The sequence below is a fragment of the Rhyacophila brunnea genome, unplaced genomic scaffold, assembly GCF_057557595.1.
Source record: "Rhyacophila brunnea isolate RB1 unplaced genomic scaffold, BYU_Rbru_1.0 scaffold_5, whole genome shotgun sequence".
NCBI classification, from domain to species: Eukaryota; Metazoa; Arthropoda; class Insecta; order Trichoptera; family Rhyacophilidae; genus Rhyacophila; species Rhyacophila brunnea.
The window spans coordinates 3,389,331-3,410,986 of record NW_028233170.1 but is presented as its reverse complement, the minus strand read 5'-3'; the positions used below and the strand labels follow the sequence as shown (position 1 = coordinate 3,410,986).

At 31.4% G+C, this 21,656-nt stretch overlaps 1 protein-coding gene across 2 annotated transcripts in view; it reads left to right on the top strand.

Annotated features, from left to right (window-relative positions):
• LOC147065911 (alpha-tocopherol transfer protein-like) overlaps positions 1-21,656 on the top strand; it is a 99,438-nt gene that overhangs the window by 59,965 nt on the left and 17,817 nt on the right. For both annotated transcript variants that reach the window (XM_085955932.1, XM_085955931.1), the window contains exon 2: positions 21,330-21,509. In XM_085955932.1, coding sequence (XP_085812058.1) covers positions 21,341-21,509 — 169 coding nt within the window. In that variant the 5' untranslated portion in view covers positions 21,330-21,340. The remainder of the gene's footprint in view (positions 1-21,329; positions 21,510-21,656) is intronic.

The window sequence follows — 21,656 nt, the reverse complement described above, 5'->3', positions numbered from 1 at the left end:
TCTGCTTTGCTTTCTATGGACGCTACACAAAACCAGCAGTCTATCCGGGTTGTCTGCTATTATATTATACCAAATAATATGTCCAAAAAACTGACGAATACTTGTGATGATTGTTGAGAACCGATCCTTTATCTGGTGTATCTGGATGATTGTTTGGTTGGTCTTGTGGTCTGTCGAAGAAATACGAAACATTCGAGTCCAAAGTTGAAATTAAAAATTAAATTATACAAAATAAATAAAGTGAGTAGATCTATGATCTTCTTTGGCAAGTTTAACATTCGAAAAACCAATGTTAAACATTTTTTTTTAAATCTGAATGTAATGTTAAGGTTGTGTCCGGAATTTTTTATGTCCAGCATTTTCACGTTAGAAATAATCATCGAAGTTTTTCTGTATTTTTCTTCCCATTATAATTAATTCAATTTTAAAACTAGTGTTTTAAACGAAAAGGAATAATAAAAATCAACATATGTAGTATAATTGAAATGCTAATAAATATCCCACAATGAATAATCTTTTATTATTTTTAAAAGTTTGATTTTCGAATTGATATAGGTATTGTTTCGTTTGAATATTTCTATATATAACTTCATAATGACCATATATATTTGGATGAGAGAGTATATGTATTTAAAATTTTCTCAAAATATTGAATGTTAATTATTGGCTGTGGTTTTACTCTGGAAATAATTCACTTAAAATTAATCATAGGCGTTTCGAATAATAATGGAGATGCAAATATTTACGGAGTCAACAACAATGATGTTATTTTCTGAGGGGTTTTCCTTCTGCAGATGAATGACTAATGATGCTAATTCTCTTGCTGCATGGTCATGCTGATTATGATAAATTATGGAAAAATTATTCATATATATGTTTTTAAAATAATTATACTTACTTCGGAGTTCAGACTCTACGATTTATCGAACTAATGGATATACCATTTAGATCACCCATGTGTAGTTCGTGACTCGTTTAACACTGTAACTATCAAACAAAAAATAAGATTTTTCTTTACCCTTGATTAAATTATGTATACTTTAGAATATTTAAAAAATGCATTTGTATCTTTCATAGTTCTTGAGAAAACACCATGTACTTATGAAATTATGTTTGGGTTTAAGATAATGTTCAGTGCAACTTTATAAAAAATAATTACAAGATAAAAAGAACTTTTTTATATACAACTTTTTTAAACTTTCTGTTGAATCGTATAAACTTGACTTGACTAGCTTGAACGATCAAAAAATGACTTGATAGAAATAATACTGAAATGTCATTTTGACATGTCATATTGATTTCCATTGTCACGCACGTATATATTAATAATTTAGTTGCTAGGACCCCAGACCCCCAGCAACCAATAATGGTGTCGAAATAACTTTTCATACGAGACAGAATTAACTGAAAATGAATTTAATTCTACTTAAAGATGGTTAAAAGTATTAAAAAATGCAATGGCATCGTGTTCTGATATATTCTAAAAGTTTCAAATGTCTAGCTAGTCGGGAAGTTAGTTAAAAATCGATTGCAAGATTTGTACCGGACAAAGAACCACCGGACAAATAAGAATACGAGCTAAGAAAAACGTTGTAATTAAGCACGCAATTTAAAACAATTTTATTGATGTGTGTGTTATCAGGAAAGGACCCTTAGGTATTTTCAATGATAAGAATCCAAAATTCTTAAATCAAATACGTATGCGGTATCAAATAAAAAAATCTTAAGGTCAAGTCGTTATAATTAAATATAGGTAACGCCTGGCACCATCTATAGATCATGTTAGTAATAAATAATATCACCTCCGCTAGATTATTAAGCAGATGGCTTTACTTTGGCATAGTTTTGAGATATATCTTAAAAGATTTTTGGGATTCCTCGGGTATTCTTCCTCCTTTCCTGACCTCGTTGCGGAGGCCATTCTTAAGAGAAATTCTTATCTGCAGTGAGCCAAAAACATTAAGGAAAGTAGGAGGAAGAACACGCGGTAGAAGCCCAAAAATATATTACAATAACAGACAACCGTAAAAGAAATATAGGTCAATCATTCTCAAGGTGGCATCATAGGGGATTTGCGGGTGTATTGGAATAATTGTTTGCTACCAATGCTAGAAAAGAATACCACTACAATTATTACTGCAAGCCGGTTTTACCGTGGCTATGGTGTCACTGCATAATGATTCACCTGGGTGCCGGACGAAATCCCGAAGGCCGAAATCCCGAATGTTGAAATCCCGAAAGCCGAAATCCCGAAAAATAAAAAAAAATACAAACAGTAATAATTGCGCAACACTTATCTTAAATTGCGCAAATTTTACAAGAGCGACAAAAATCCATTTTTTTGTGGAAAAATGGTTTTGAGATTTCAGCCCAAACCAGATCGGAAATTAGATTTAACTCGCATGAATAATAAATAATAAGCTGAAAATGTCCCTCTAACTAGGACGAAACCGGTCCTAATTTAAAGTGGAATAAGTACTACAAAAAAATTGCGTTTTATTAAATAAAACAATAATAATAATAAATAGGCCAATAACTCAATCGTATGACCCGTCATCTTGACAGTGAAAAAATGCGAGGTTCGAGTCCTACTTCATTGCCAGGAAGATTTAAAATTTATGTGTTTTAATATAATTTACTGAATATTTTTTAAATTCATAGAACTTGATAGAACTTCAAAGAATTTTGACATAATTTGTTGAAATACAATGATATAATAATTACCTATGCAAATTTTTAGAACATACATACTAGTTAACCCGAGAGAATGTATAATTTAGCTATCAACTATAAATATTATTAGACGATAAGGACATGTTCCACAAGTGTTATCTATGGTTAACCAATGTGGCTTTTAATTAGTATGGTGCGTAAACTTGGGTGCGTGTAAAGACCAGGAGATTCGCAACACAATTGATAAACGTAAATAAAATTAAAATACAATAAATATTATGTATTATTTAACGGTGCTTGATGAAAAATAAAGCTTTGAAAAAAGACGTTTTCGTATGGAAAAAAAATAAGCCTTCAAGAAATATATTAGTTGCTCGTTGCATCGAGAACTACGGTTATGATATCTAGCATTTCATTACATGAATGTAAGTTCATAATATTGTAAACCAATGGTATTACAATGGTATGGAGTAAAGAATGACAAAGAACATCGGTGAAAATTCAAAAATCCTAAAAAATATACAATGGTATTCACTCCGTAAATAAGTCATAAATGGGAAGCATTCTTTCCTCATTATTAGTACGTATTAGTACGTACTTAGGTATGGCCCCATATCCGGAAGTGGACCCCAAGCTAGGATCTTTGGCGCCCCCCCCCCCCCCCCCCCCATCCACCTATCTCGAAGGTTAAGGGCAGTATTACGCTCTATTACGTGGGTATTTGTGGGTAAATGCGTGGGTATTCAGTGTATTTTAGCGATTTATTAAAAAGTAGATACTTGAATTATGGGGTAGAATAATATATCGACAAATCGAGTACAATCACATATTTTAAAATTTCAATATCCATGTAATAAAAAATCGCTGCAGGCGAATTTTTCTATTGGAGTAAATTTGTGGTGTGTATTTATTTAAAATATTTAGTTAACCCGTCACGCCGGACCCCCGTTGAGCCCGGGCCCCCAGGCTAGAACCCTGGCAGCCCCCCCCCCTTGTGGGAGCCATGATTAGAATTATAATAATGCTATCATTATTATCATATTATTATATTTAATAGGTAAGACTTAATAGTTATGACGACCTACCAGAAATCTATATAAATATATGCGATTTGATTTTATTTCTAAAATATTACTTACTTACCTATTTTCTTCTCTTTTTTCCTTGTAATATGTTAGTTTTTAAGCATTTTATTAAAACATGGATTTGATCAAAAAACTACACGGCCATCTATTTTCGATACAACATCTAACGTGGAAGCGTGATAGTTATTACATACGTACAAATTTCTGGACACGATAAAAATATTTAAGAATCTGTGATATTTATCATGTTAACCAGACCAAAGCAAGTCTTTAGGATATTTTTGCGATATGTGTTTATCATATTTTATGGTGGATATCTAATACTTAAACAACGTTACATGAGCTCGCGAATATGTCAAAAAATTTATCTACTTATTGGGGTTACTGCGAGCTATAAATAATAACACGTATTGTAACCAATCAATACTCTATGGATAACATAATATTATCTACGAGTATGTAAGATATTAACAAAATAAAACACAATATTATGTAGTACTAGTTCCACTTATTTTAATATTATTCAGGACCAGTTTCATCAGCATCAAAGTGACTGGGGGTCTCCCCGTTTCGCGAGTGTACGAATCGAATTAAAAGTGTTAAAAAATAACAAAATGGCGTTTTCATGTATAGGTATATAACAATATAACTAAATATGTAGTATAGCCATAATAATTAATTTTCAATAAAAATAATTAATTATTCTTCGTCTTGTGTCATCCCCTATCGGAGGTGCGGCTCTCATAGTCCAATGCGTAAGGCGCTGGTCTTCCATCTGGGCGCTCCGGGTTCGATACCACAATATTTATGTGATTTTTTCAATGCCTGGGTGTTTGTTATTGTTTCACTTATATTAATAATTAAACTACTGTTTAACTACATTACCGTCATTAGGCCTTTGCTTTATCGTATGCTACTTATAACATTTCGGTAGAGCTGCTCTACCTCCAATCACAGGTTTGTAATTTTCTCTACTACATCCACCCTGATCGACCCTTAATAATGAATTGATTAATGCTGTAATTTTGTGTTTGTATCATGTGGCTGCGGTATTGTGAGTTTTGATCAGATTGGGGACATCAACATGTGTCAATCTATCAATCCAAGGAATTTTGAAGATAATATATACAGTCACATCTTAAAACACCTAACTCTTTTTGATATCTTACGTTTTAGCGTCCATACCATGAAATAAATACTAATTATTCAGGTGTCAACAATGTGGACGTTAGATTTTTTGTTCTTGTTTATTCACTGTTTTTAATTTAATAATATTAACCTTCAATTTAATTTTAATCAGTTAAGCCCGAGTAGTTTTGTGTATAATTATCGTATTTTTAACAAACAACAATATTTTGATGTAAATAGTAGGCTGACAACGAGAAACAATGTAGTATTTTCAGTGAGTAGGTATTAGTGATTCTAGTTTTATTAGTAAAATAAACAGATTTGTCAGTTAATTCTTAATAGTTTCCATTATTTTGACTTCATCATATTGGCCCACTGTGGCCGCGCGGCTTAAGCATTGGACTATAACGCCGTGGGTCCCAGGTTCGAATCCTGAGTTTGGCAAGTACACATATTGTTTTTCAATTTGTGTGTGTCAGGGTATGGACCTAATAGGTTGAGCAAGTGGCTGACATCCATTTCTCGTAAAAAACAAAATCTGTTAATACAAACCTCTACTCTGTGGAAGCCCATATGATCCTATTGGCATCGGACATGGTCGAAAGAAGAAGAAGAAGAATATTAATATTCCATCGTGACTGTGATATAAACATAAGTAAATTACCTACCATTATTTAGATCTCAACAGAGTGACGGTTTCATTAACAGATTTTTGAGAAGAATGATTATATTAGCCATAACGCCCAACCCACTGGGCCATTTCTCTGCATCAAATGCACCTTAAAAACCATCATGTAATTTTTATCAAACGCGATATCAGACACCCCCCCCCCCGCACACACGGCTTCAGATAGAGCGTAGGGCCAGTATCTAAAATGGATTGCTTTTCATTCAGAAGGTACGTAACTCTGTTAAATAAAATAAAAAAATCGCAAAGACAACAACGTAACAGAAAATTAGATTTGGCGAAATTTATAACATCTGCAGTTGCCGTATATAATAATATAATTATATATTAGTAAGTAAACTCTGGCCGAGCAGTTAACGCATTAGTTTATGATATCATCGGTCCCAGGTTCGAATCCTGGGTCTGGAAAATACACATTTTGTCTATCAATATCGAGTCAGAGTGTGGAGCTAATAGGTTGAGTACGTGACAAACCTCCGCTCTGTGGAGGCCCATATTATGATCTTTTTAGGATCGGATATGGTCAAAAACGAAAAGCGTATGTTCAAACCCCAATCCGTGGTTTATTTTCACATACTTATATTTCTGAAATTTTTCCAGTGTAGGTATGTATGTGAATTATTCAGTTTATTATGATTATTTAAATTTTAATTCATTTCAAATATTGTAGGTGGCACATTAAAATAAAAATCGCTTTAATATTAGTTTTATAACCATCGTTAAAGTGCCTCTTTTTATATTACGATTGTTTTTACACATTCAAAATAATATTTTTGTTTATTAAAAGTATTTATTGAAAATAAAAACCTTAATTAGTTATACTTAGATCGGTTTTCCGCATTTTGTAGTATTTTCTATTTCCTTGATAATATAATACATATATTAATGCTCATTCAAACGTTTAGCTACGAATGGTTAGTTTATTTCGTTAATTTAATATGTAATATGTAAAAAAAAAATGCTATACTCGTGTTTATACACAAGACTGTGCAAAGCTGATTTATTCACTTTACACTAATTACAAAATTACTTACTTACCAGATATACTTGAGTGAATCAAAATCAGAATAAAGAAAGACATTTTTATTTGTGAAATAAATATTTAAATAATAAATTGTAGAAAGGAAAATAGTTTAAGTTCTTTAGTATAAAATAACTTGTAGTTATAAAATACAATATTGTTAAACATCTGTGATGATAAAATAGTGACAAAAATCTCTAGTATGGTTCGCAGATGTCTGAATTGAATTCATAATATTATTATACCCATATGAATTATTAATAACGAACTTGCAAAGCCATCTGTAAACTGAAAAATGTTTAATATTTTGTATAACGACATAAAGGGCTTAATTTAATTTGCATGCTGATAAAACTATTTGTTAACATTTCTTCAGACTACTAAAAAAAAAATCGGTTTGATAAACAAACGCTAAATTAATCAATGAATTGACGTACTATTTGAAAAATAAAATAGCTACAAAATTTTGGATGCCTTGACTTTAATCATTCAATAAAATTTTAATTCTTTCGTAATAACAAATAAATACGAATGAAAGTGGCAGAAAAAATGAGTCTTACTTCCATTGTTATATGGACTATTTTTTAAGCTCCGTTTATTAGTATTCATTTTTTTTTAATAATTAATTCAAAATAAAAGGAAATAATTAAATTTTATAGATATATTGTCAGAAAATTGTTTTAATCAGTGACGTCCCTAGACAAAATGCCGCCACATTTTTTTATACAGTACTTTTTATCATCCTTTCATGACTCCAATATCTAAGAAATGTGTTATATGGATACTGGATTACTAACAAGATATACTACTAAACCTATTTTAAATGCCATCTCTGGTTCAATAGACAATATTGCGAGTCTACGGTTTCAGATACGTACATTTATAAATACACTTGACAACTTCCAAAACTCACGAGTGACTGGCAAATAATATATTTAGATAAATTTTAAATTAGGTATGCACGTGTCACTGCTGTTCACCAAAAACGTGACGTCCAAGGACAACGGAAGTAAACTAGACATCTTGAACCCGACAAAAAAAATAAAGTCCTCTTAAAACGTTTATGGTACCTAATATCACTCCCCTCCATTTCGGTAAGAGAATTATTTTCTCAACTGTCACTTTGTGTTTTGTTTTCTTTTTTATCGTCTGTATTTGGGATGAAGGTGGATAATTGAGTCACCGGAATTGTGATGGAAGCGGCGAGTTTATTTACGTTTATTATACTATATGGTTACATTTTTTAATAATTTTATTTTATCTGTACGAAATCGGCGTGCTCGCGGTTTTTGCTGCTTGTCGCGATCTGAGCGCCATCTTGAAAAATCATTCCCAACGGTTTTTTTTTCTTGGGCGACGTTGCATATCTCCAACGGTCAAAGACAATGTTGCCGGCCGACTTTTAACATTATTTATTTTCGTAATCAGCGCTTTATTATTTGTTGGCTTTGATACCGATTCGGGCGTCTCCAGATACACAAAGACATCCCCAAATGGGGACCATACGGGGGTGTCACACTAAGTACCTAAGTAATACATTTTGTTTCCAACCAGTGAGCTGATTTTTTTAATGGAAAGATATTTCCGTTATTACTAAGTTTAGGTAGCTATTTCTATATATACCTAATTATTCTCCTTGATTTTCCGCCCTTTGGGTAAATGCCGCCCCCAAGCGACGCTCAATCTGCCTACCCCCACGGGACGTCACTGGTTTTAATACATGTTGCATGTACTTAAAGATGAGCCATACCTAAATACATTGCAATAAGTTGCAATAAGGGTGATCATGGAAAAAGTACAAATTTTTATGTTAGTTATTATATGGGATGGTGTATCTTGTAGATATATCAGTGAATCAATGAATAATACATTTTCAATTGATTGCGTTTGCATTTACTTCGGAGAAGGTCATTTTATAATTAAACAAAATATTTTTTTACATTATACAAAAAAAGATAGCTTAGTAAACTTTAAAAAGGTTCCGTAGGTAGGTAGTTAATATTTAATTTGAAATCACTTCTGAGAAATATATAGAAAAATCTTTTTTTGAAATATGACAGCAGGATTCGCTGGATCGGAATAGTTAATTAAGTTAAGAAATAGTTAATTCAATTATTAGAAGTTCAAATAAGGTAAACAAAAAATCTTGGAGTCGGTTAGTAATAACGGTAATTCAATACCTACCCGCAATGATTTAAAATACAAACCCGATACCCAATAGTAACGCAATTTAGAAAGCGCTTCAGAGAGTATTTTAAGAACCATTAGTTAAAATTCGTCGCAATTAGATAAGATTCCTATAGGGTAGTGGTCAATGTACGTAAGCACGAATCCTGGTGGGTGTCGTATTAAAAAAAAAATTTTTTTCTTCTATTGGTTCGTATATTTGTCTGAAGTGTTTTCAAATTATGTATGTTCAATAAAATTCTTATATCAGCTTGTGAATTATTCGTTTGAATTTAAAAAAAGTTTTGTATTTTATTCTGCGATTCAGAAAAGAAAATTTACAAGTCACAGAAAAGCTAAAAAAAACTATTTTAACTGAATCAGAAATGGAAAGCAATTCGGCTCGTATAATTTGTCTCACCGGATAAGAATCAATGAAATAGTGGTCACTGTTATTAAGGTGTGAAACAAAAATAGCTAGCGAATTCTGTGTAATTAATTAAAATTCTGTTTCATTAATTAGTATTAATTGACGTGTCATAATTTGTCATTATAGGATTATTATTCATAAATATACGATATCTTTTTAACGACTAATTTAAGAGCGGACTTCAGTGAAACGGCAAATAATTTTTAACAGTTAGTAGGTACGATGAAATTTCTCACTAGTCGCCAATCGGAGACCGACAGTCGAGGTATCCGCACGTCGATGTGTTTTGTCATGGCGTCGGATGAAAATATTCTTAAATCGTGTAAAGATGACTAAAAAAACTTTACGTATGTACTTAAAAACGATAACATGTCAATGAATATACTTTTATTATTATTAATATAACAATAAACATAACATTAAATAGACGCATGTTGGATTTTTATGACAAATTATATTTCGTTCGGCACGCGTCATTTGCACAATCCGCGCATCGCCTAGCCACGATCTTTTTAGACCATGCCTCAACTGAAGTATAGCCTTAATAAATTATTGATAGAATCAAAACGCTCATCTATCTTGTGTTTAAAATCTATAATTCTGCATACATTCTACGTAGTGTAAATGAAGCCGGTTGGAGCTTTTGTTGACAAAATATGTAAAAATACTAGCTTCTGAAAATAGGTTTAAAATTATATACCTATACATTTAAAGGACAATTAATTAATAAAATAACCCGTTTGACCTGAAAAGCTTTTCGTTTACTCTTGATAAGAAATTGCAACCGGTACAAGGTATTGTACGTGGGAGTTTTTTTCATCTTTTCTTGGTCAATTAAAAAAACAGGTTACTGTTTACAACTGTCTTCCAGAATATCAGTATATTATTATATATTATATTTTTTGGCTTTATAATTATATCTAGTCTGCTAATAAACAATGTGAATTAAACGATTTCTGTTTTACGTCATCGACATTCTTAGTCAAAATGGGTACCTATTTTAATATAGAGCAGTATTTCCCAAACTACAACATGTTACGTATACTTAATAAATAATCTTTTAGTTAATGCGGTCCAATTATGTAGAGACATTATGATTATTATTACGGTTGCTATTAATTATCAACTTGTGGCGCCTGTACACGTGCATGGATTTACTGGCACCAATAGTGTGTATTTTAAACTATCGCGATAATAACTATTTACACGTAAAAGTGCTGCCAATCTCTTTCATCAAGCAAGACGCGATGTTGTCATTGTATGGTGCTATTTGACCGGTTGTGAAAATTGATAAACGTTAATTAATATGTTTTGCGCTTTGTAGTTTTCGTCACTATCGTACTACTGCGTAGATGCAGATGTCTCACATGTTCCAACGGTCACATGATTAATAATAAAATGCCATCATCTCATTTTTGGTCAAAAGTGCAGTTAGCTGGTTTGCAGATTAAGCTGTCAAAATATAAGAGATATTTTTTGTACGAAATAATGTAAAATTATAGTATTTTTGGCGTACAGATTACAAATGACTACTGTTTTAAATACACAAAAATTAAAGCATACCTACATATTAGAATCGCAAAATGAATAGTAACACCGCACGTGTCACTAATAAGTCAAATATTTTTAATAAATAAATGTGCAATTGTATACCACGTATATCACAGACTGAGAAACACTGTTATAAATTGTGTATATTATGTAAATCAGTGGTGCACAATATTTGTAATAAATGTGTTAGTCTGCAATCAATTATATTTTTATTGAACTGGATATCAACGTCGTAGCTATTATTATATAATATAATATGCCTGATATAGATATTTTCATTTTAAACTGCTAACATACGACAATTTCAGTAATTTTTTATCATATTATTTATATCAGAGGTAATTGTAAATGAAAGTACTCATTCTTTGAATCGTTCAAGTTTAGTGACATAAAGTATAAAGGACACTAACCCATCAAAAACTATCATAAAAAGTTTATTAGATTAGACCTTAAACTTCCTAAACTTGGCGGATCCATGGCCCAGTAGATATATTTCAATATATATTTTTAGCTGACTAGAGAATGTTTTCTATTTTTTATTATAATTATTGTCGAAATGGTTTTTGTCTCATTTTATCATAATATTCTTACAGTTCGTAAATAGCTAAATCAATCTACCAATTCGAAGTCTTAGTGTCAAACAACACCATCTACAAAAGTGCAACTTTACAGGAGAGCCAAAAATCGTTATTTTAGATTCTTGTAACTCAACAAGGGAAATGTTTATTTAAAGCCTAATGTTAATATTTTATAATTTATTGTGTATTGTACATTTATCTTGCTTATGATGATGTTAAATTTATAGGGATAGTTTAAAAAAAATATGAAAACAAGGGTAACTTATGTAGTTAGCGTTAAACTTTACTGACGATTTAATAAGAAATTAGAAAAGATTGACATAATTTTGTTTGACTATCATGTAGCCATAAATGTAAAATAACGTTATCTAAAAAAAAACACTTTTTTTGTAGATAACGTTGTCTGACTTTAATCACTCGAATTGCAACATTGCATTGACACACAAGCAGTAAAAATATATACTCGTAAATTCGATAAATGTATTCAAGTTTTGAGGAGAAAGTTTAGATTTATATAATTATAATCTGTATAGTATTGTTGCGATCCTCACAAAAGGAAAAGCACTGCTTTGTGATATTTGAAACAGATACGGCGAACTTTGCGGCTTGCCCATATATATATATAATGTGATACAGCTGGTGTTGGAAGAACAACTTAATGAATTTATCGTGTCAGTATTCTGCTTCAATTAATACATTGTGGTAATTAATTACTTATTCTAACCGCAAAGTCATCCTTGTCCTAATAATACCATCATAATATCGGATCTCGTGTTTCAATCAAAATAAACACAACTATAAAGACTCAACACGCATAATATGTACCAACCTTGAAAGGTAGAGGAGTGCATATCAGCTGATACCAACGCGTGTGAATGACCCGGGTTTCCAATGCAATTTTTTTGATTTACGGTATAGATCTTTTAAAATGTATTTTTGGAAGAAAATTCTTTTCTTAAAGCAACGGTAAAATACAATAAATTATCGATCACAATAAATCTAATCTATAAAGTCTCCTTTATTTTAAATTTTAATAAATAACTACTATCGTAATTATATTGTAATATTGTTTCAAATGTATAATTACCAATGACATTAATATGGACGAAGCATCTGGGAAAAAAATGACTCTCACTTTTTTTGTCGGGTCTGCCGAATGGCATAATCTTTTCTAACGCCATTACAATAAAGGTGATATTGCTATATCCCGAAACTTTTTATCGGGTCTGCCGAATCGTTCGGTTCGAACAGGTTCGCTCAAACAAACATTGATACTAGAAACACTGTTCTAACGCCATTACAATAAAGGTGATATTGCTATAAATTCCCGATGCGTGATATCGCATAATAGATATTGCGTGACGTCTACCTATGCACGTGCGAATGTCACTATGGGCGAATTTACTTGCTAGCTACTGTACTGCGTGCGTCGTCCATTAATAATGTCATTGATAATTATACGCTTTGAAAAATAGACTATTAAAATACATTGGACGCTAACGACGCGTCAAGCGCATAACGATATAATTGGCATGTTATTTAAATGTGGTAATTAAAAAGAAGTTATCTAGTCAGCAGTCAATGTGTTAATAAACATTTTTTTTTATTCAACAAAAGACACAAGATTTATGAATGTAACATAATAATATCGTCACTGTTCTAGCAGAAAACACTAAATCGAAAAAATGACATATTGAGTTAGTACCAAAATGTTCCTTATTTCAAGCTTTACTGTCTGGAAACCTTCTTCATAAATAAACAGTCTTTATTTTAAAGTCATCCTTTTAACGATTACTTAATAAACTCACATGATAGACCATTATTTTAACATTTTAACAACTTCAAAGTCAAATTACTCAAAACTAGTATTCTCCAGTTAGTGTGTTCTGCCAGAACAGAGACGATATATATTAAATATACTTTGAAGCCATCTCTTGCATATACCTACACACTAGAAAGAATCATTTTGTAGAAAAAAATATGACACCTGGCGGGACTTGAAACTGTATCTGTTGAATTCGCGCCAATATGCTTTCCAATTAAGCTACGGGCATCCTGTCAATTACGATGATTTTAACTAGTAGTTTTTACATTAAATGCTTATCAAATTGCTTTATAATGTTGGATATCGGTTTTAATATATTAAATTAAGGTAGGTATCAACTAATTCCTTACTAAACGACGTCGCGGATTACTTCAAAATTTAGATTTTATAACGTACTTAGACTTGCTAATAATTTAGTAAACTATTTTTTATTCAACGAATAAGACACAAGAATTGAGAATAAAACATTCTATCTATTGCATATACATAATTTGAAAACATCTCATGCATATATACACCAGAAAAATCATTCTGTAGTGTGTATATGCATGAGATGTTGTGTAGATGCATGAGATATAATATTAAATATACTATTTTCGACATTCTTCTTGGTAGCGTTAAATAATCCAAACGAAAAGAAAACGAGACTATAAATGTCACAAAGTATAATAAAGTAACAAGGGAGTATATAGGTATAACTAAAGAGGAAGTGTTTGATTTTAGTGTAAACGAACCTGATTTTTTACCACGTTTTTATTAGCTCGTATTCTTGTTTGTCCGGTACAAATTTTTTCTTGTTTGTCCAACATTTTTAACTAGCTTCCCGACTAGCTAGACATTTAAAACTTTTAGAATATATCAGAACACGGCGACAATGCATTCTTTTAGTACTTTTGGCCATCTTTAAGCAAAATTGAATTCATTTTCAGTTAATTCTGTTTTGTATGTTTCGGAAAAATTTCGTTAAAATTAATATTTACTACTCACTATTATTGGTTGCTAAGTGGGTCCTAGCAACTAATTTATTAATATATACGTGCGTTACAATGGAAATCAATATGAAATGTCAAAATGACATTTCTGTATTCTATAATATTTATTCAGTATTTATATCAAGTACAATAAAAAGTTTTTATTAATACATAGAATTGTGAAGTTTATATGATTCAACAGAAAATTTAAAAACGTGGTTTATAGAGTTCTTTTTATCTTGTAATTATTTAAACATAGAACATTCGAAACAAGTGAAATGAAATTCCCTGTCAGATTAATATTATTAATAATATTTATGATGAAAATATTTATAAAACAAACAAAACATAAAAGAATCAGTAGGTTTTATTGGAAAATGTAACGTTTGGTTTTCTTTTTATTTTAAAAGTGCCTGAGATATAATAGTATCACCCCTCATTTTTATTAAAATACGATTTAGTTTCATCCAAAAAAACAGCATTAAAATATGGCTGACAAGCCTTTTCAGTGGGTCTATTCTATGCTTATCGACCGCTAAAGTGATAAAGTGAAAAATATTATCAAACTTAGGGTAGGTTTGTATCAAAATATTAGCACTTATTGTAACAATCACACGAAGCCGGTTTTTATTGTTGCAATAAGTGCTATATTTTAACAGCACCTATCTTGCTGCTGTTAAAATATCGCACTTATTGCAACAATAAAAACCGGCTTCGTGTAATTGTTACAATAAGTGCTAATATTTTGATACAAACCTACCCTTAGTTTGATACTATTTATCAATTTAGTGTTCGATAAGTATAGAATAGACCCACAGAATATCTCTTGTATCGATAAATACCTCAACGTAAAAATGTGTTAGTGACAAAATACTTGCGGAATCACCAGTACAATGAGGTCACCTCACGTTGAACTGCACTGCTTCGACACCTGCATGGCTCAATGAACGTTTTTATCATCTTCTACATGCCTACACTTTTCGACTGACATGTCAAAATCAGGTTTTTTTTTTGTTTTTAGCGGTTGGCACTATGTATTTTCTATAAGAATGTTGTCTATTATCTATGGTCTGCAGGTTTGGTTCCGTTCAAAATATTATCTCTGGGTGTCATATCGTAAGTAATTTTAACGTACACATACGTAAAATCTGTTACATGAATAATTAATATTAATTCAAATTACTAATATATTATAGTTGGCACTCTTCATCAGTGGCTTTCTTCGGTGAATTTACAGAGATGGTGATCGTTCAAAATATTCTGCAAAATGACGAAACCATAGACTAAATTTGTCGCCGCGAGAGCGTGACAGTAGGCGACATGCACCTCAATTTGATCCGAACTTTAGGTAATTTTACATCAGATGGATCACTGCGATTGTCGACTTTTCATCGCCGCAACTTGCAGTGAACATTCAAAATGATTATTCGAACATCGTTTGAGGTTACAGCGTTGCAAGTCGCGTGATGGCTTCATAACAATAATTAAAATGTAAAGTAACACAGCGGGGTCAAGTCAAGTCTTACTGTATCAACAGACTTTTAAGTAGGTAACTATGCTTGTTGTGTTCTGTGTGGGTTTTACTCAAAGACTGACTATAATTAGAGAGATTCATATCTGCGTTTTGTTGATAGGAATCTCTGTATCACTTAACGGCCTTACTCACTCGATTCACTTGCAACCGATGTGAAGCTTTTCGGACCTGTTATCCAAAACTTTTATCTGGCTTCCACGAGCATTCATAAGCTGGAAGTTATAATAAGAGATTTTTATAAAGTTAAACCAATTCTCATGCTATCTAAGTGGGTAAATAAAATAGGTGGAACTGCACTAATAAAAACCAACCATAAAAAGGGGGTATGGGACAACTAGACGCCATTAGAATTTGACGCAGCACTGTCGAATTAATACATAAAATTATCCGTGACGTCGGTTAATAATTAAAGTAAACCTACTTTGATTTAAAATACAAAAGCCGATCGCCAATAGTAGCTCAATTTGGAAAGCGCTTCAGTGAGTAAACCATAAGTTGAAATTTGTCACAATTAAGTATGACTCCTTTAGCATAGTGGTCTATGTGCGTGGGCGCGATACCCGAGAGATGCAGGTTTCTGGGGGGTGTATTACTTTTTTTTTTAAATAAAATCTATCGGTTATAATATATTATTTTCTCAGAATTGTTTTCAAAATTATGTATGTTTAATAAATAAACGTTCGTTACGATTTTTACATAAAGTAGACGAGGAATTTTAATCAGTTTCTATCTACTACTAAATAATGTTTTTTTATTGCGGATTGAGAATTATCATGCCCGAGGCTTTGTATAAATAATTACAAGATAAAAGAACATTTTATGTACCACGTTTTTAAATTGTCTGTTCATCCTATACCTAACCGATTATTTTTAAACGGTACATGTTCAAACACGCGCGTTAACATCATTTTACTCCCTACTTCAATTATAGTTTGTCAATTTATGGCTACGGCCGTAAATTGTAGCTTAACCACTGGGGAATGCCAAAAGAAATAGCGTATTTCAAAAAAACACTACCTTATTCTTAGGTCAATAATTATTATAAAGCAATCATTATTCGTAGGATGTTTATCACACTTGAATTATCAAAGACATAGCTTATAATTAGTATCTTTAGAATTATCTTCAAATGTGTTAATCTTGCCCATTTTTTGAATAATAAAATGCCTAATTCTTGTCAAATTTGGGATCACAGAGATTATCAATATAATTTTTTATCGTAAATATTTCACTATAATAATGTTGACATATTAAATTATACTGATGGTTTTATAAATGCGTTTAAAAATTAATAAATGCAAAAAATCTTAACACCACTGCACATTTATGTACTGAAATATGACTATATTTTAAAACATTAGAGCGAGAAGTTTAAAAGAATACTATTTTACGTAATAAAAATACTTTATGCAGTCATCAAATGCTTAAAATAAATATAAAGGATAATAAGGCTTCAAAATTATATAAAAAGATTATCTACAACGTTTAAGGTATGTCCAGGATCATGCTTTGAATATAGAACAAAAGATCCACTTGACCTACGCTGAGCATGTCCATGTCCCCCCTTAATAAATACTTTTTTTTTTACTTGATAGAAATACTGAATAAATATAGAATACTGAAATGTCATTTTGACATTTCATATTAATTTCCATAGTAACGCACGTATATATTAATAATTTAGTTGCTAGGACCCCCTTAGTAACCAATAATAGTGTTTTACTTTTTACGATTTTTTTCCGAAATAACTTTCCATACAAAATAGAATTAACTGAAAATGAATTCAATTCTGCTTAAAGATGGCTAAAAGTATTAAAATAATGCATTGTCGTCGTGTTCTGATATTATAAAAGTTTCAAATGTCTAGCTAGTCGGGAAGTTAATTAAAAATCTTCAATCGTCCAATACAAATCTTGGACAAACAAGAAAAAAATTGTACTGGACAAACAAGAATATGTGCTAATAAAAACGTAGTAAAATAAAAGGACTCTCTTCTCGTTGGAACTTAAACATATGCACAATATAAATCATTATTTACGTGTGCATATTTTCATTCTAACCAATTATTAAATAATAATATTAAATATATATTTTTAAAGTACCGATCACAGTACACGTCAGTACACGATCACAGTACATCATCAGTACACGATCGTCTATTCATTTCCGAATTTCATCGTGGCGCCCAGTTGTCCCGGCGCTGAATCGTCCTAGACTCTAAAAAAGTATATATGAAATTATCAACAGTTAACCGAATAATCAGGAGGATCTATCACATCTACGTTTTATTTTATATAGAACAGACCTGAGATAACAGAATGAATAAAACACTTGTTGAGTATTGGGTATTTTAATTTTATTCAAACTGGAAATAATTGACAGAATGAAATTAAATAGTTGCTAAAGAGATATGAAATAGTTGCATCGTAAATAATGATGAAAATTTTATTTTAGATTAATAATATGTTTTCTTTAAATAAATTTAAATAATGGATTTCTTTCCGGTTCCTCAATATTACGAATTCTAGAATCTGTGAATGTCTTAATGCCAAACAAACTGAATAAATTTAACGTGTTGTTGAACTATTTTTCACTAATTAATAATGTCGTAAGATGAAACCGGTCTTCGTAATGTGGAAATTTTCTATAAATAAAAATATCTAACCACATAACGGTATCAAATGTCTTGTTATTTATTTTATTATTTATTATTCAGGTTTCAACAAATCATAAAAGTCTTTTATTTTGAACTAGTAGGTATATGTACATTTTTATGAGTGTTTTGAAATATCACTCTGCAACAAATTGAACAGATTATTCAGACTTCAAACACCCCAAATTTACAATTATTCACCCTTTTGGCATATTTAAACATATAAAAATATCAATTTCGTCGAGTAGTGTTTATGATGACTGTTAATATTTCTTCCAATTAATCAGGGGGGAAATACCACCCGTTTAGCATGATGAGAATACGAGAAATGTATGTTAGCCACTTGCTCAACCTATTAGGTCCATACTCTGACTCGAACACAAACAATATATTTTGTACTTGCCAGATCCAGGATTCGCACCTGGGACCCACGATATTATAGACCAACGCTTAAGCCACGCGGTCATCTTGGGGCTCGACTAAATAATATTAAATAACCAATTAAACTACATAAAAATTCCAATCAAATTTTACGAGAGAAACGATTTTGCAAAGGGGTCTCCTAAACTACAAATTTAATATACGTATATAAAACCGCTATTTCACTTTCGCACTGCGAAATTTTGTAAATCAAAGTTTATATTAAAATATCAAAAACGTATTTTGGTTTTTATTTAACTTTTCCTGTGATAATAAACGTATCAATTGATTCAATAAGCAAATGCGTTTTTTTTTCTTATTTTTAAATCTTATTTATAATGGTTTTGTATTGAAATCGTGTTTTTTCGAATCATGTTTTTTGTTATAACACTTTGGTATTTCGTTATGTGAAGGGTAAACACTTGTACATTTAACATTCGTATTACAGATTGACAGAAGTGTTTTACATGTTATTTAAAATCTGTCAGTACAGAATAAAACAAGGGATTGCAATACCGAATGAAACTACCAATACCGGTATTTCGGTATTTTTTCTATTGAACACTGGCGTTAGTGAAATATATTATGGAATAAACAGAAGTATCTACCAATCAATTTAAATATAGATATAAATAATTACAAGAAAAAAAGTACTTTTTATATACAACGTTTTCAAATTTTCTGTTGAATCCAATGACATTATTAATGGACGACGCACTCAATACAGTAGCTAGCAAGTATAGGTAGACGTCACGCAATATCATTATGCAATATCACGCATCGGGAATTTATAGCAATATGACCTTTATTGTAATGGCGTTAGAGCAGTGTTTCTAATGCCAATGTTCATTTGAGCGAACCCGTTCAAACCGAACCATTCGGCAGACCCAACAAAAAGCATCAGGAATTTATAGCAATATCACCTTTATTGTAATGGCGTTAGAGCAGATTATGCCATTCGGCAGACCCGACAATAAAGTGAGTGTCATTTTCTTTTCCAGATGATTCGTCCATATTAATGTCATTGGTTGAATCATATAAACTTGACTTGACTTGACTAGCTTAAACGATAAAAAAAATTGTACTTGATAGAAATACTGAATAATGAAATGTCATTTCATATTGATTTCCATAGTAACGCACGTATATATTATTTAATAATTTAGTTGCTAGGACCCCTAGCAACCAATAATGGTATCGAAATAACTTTTCATACAAAACAGAGTTAACTAAAAATGAATTCAATTCTACTTAAAGATGGCTGAAAGTATTAGAGTAGGTAAAGAGGTAGGTACACATTATTCTAGTGTGCATAAAGTACCTATTTATTACCTACACAAACTACAAAAATACATAGGTAAGCATACAAAAATTTATGAACCCACAAAAATATAATAGGTAGGTATCCTATGTAAATGAGTATTCATCAATAGGAATTTGGAGCATAAATCGATTCAATTCAACAACGCCGTTTTTGTATAGTGCCATTTGAATTATTTTTGAAGTTACAAGTTTATCTGAGAGACGGCAGCACTCTCGTGTCGCGCGAATGGTGTCCGTTTTGAAATATCCGTCGCTTTGTTCATTTTGACACGTCACTCCCTAATGCACTGTGTTCGGACACTTTTCTGTTACTAATTCACTAAATCACTCGCCACTCTACTAAATCGCTGGAACAGTCCGAACAGGCCTTTATATGCAAGAAACACGGCTTCATTTTGTTGAAAATAGGCACTCTCTATATATCATTACTCTGAGGTATTGTCTGATTTTTAAAACCGGTATTTCGGTATCGAAAAAACTCGGATACTGGTTTTGAAAAACTGGTATTGCAATCCCTAAATAAAATGTCTTTGATAAATATTTATTATTCTCAATATTAACTGTTCAATTAAATACACGCATTATTAAGTAAATTATATTTTTTACACTGTAAAGTTTCGTTTTCCGAGAGTTATTGGGCGACTGACATTACAAAATCTCACCTTGAATTACTGCCTTACTTAAATACAAAATAATGTAACCAAGGCGAAGAGTTTCGGTCTTACAAAAAAGCAAATAAAAAAAATAAGTCTGGACCAAAAATTACGAATTCAATTGACTTGAAGGCTGTATTCTCGCTTCGACATTATTAAAGATATTGCGCGATATAGAAGTACAGCCACTCTGTAGTATAGGACATAGTCACATATTAATCTTCATCATCACCATTTTATGTTTAATGAAGGTCACCCTTAAATCTTTTCACTCTTTCTCTAGTTATTCAATGCTACAGTATTTTTGGATGTCCACGTGGTCGTTTATTTCATTACCCAAAGTAGGATATGACTGCATTTGTCAGATTGAATGACAACTCAAAGTGTCACCGTTAAGTAGTCTTACAATACCATCCACTTCCATCTTTAGTTTCAAATTCGTTAGTATTTACTTACCTACATATTAAAAAAAAATATTTTCAGCTATCTTAAACAGATATACACAAAAATTGACGTACATACAATCTATTGAGAATGACGAATATTTTCACGAAACCTACAAAACAGCCTATCAACATAATACAAAAAAATTGTATTATCACTCATGTCCCGTTCTCATTTATCTTTCAGAAATCGCCACCATGTTGTCAGATCTTGACGAGCTGCCCAGCATCCAGTTTGGAGACTTCACTTTCCAGTTCGAGCTGGACGACATGTCTCCTGAGGCCAGAGAAGTCGCCAGAAAGGAACTGAGAGAGAATCCAGATATCTCCAGAGAAGCTGTTATAGCGCTGAGAGATCTTTTGAAGGGTAAGTAAGAATATTAAGAATAAGATGGCTGCTATGTAGTGGGAATTATGTGTATCTGTTTAAATATCCTACTCTTCAAATTTTTATTTTATATCATGGTGAACCACACGTCGCAGTCACTCCGCCTCTCGGTACACCCGCGTAATT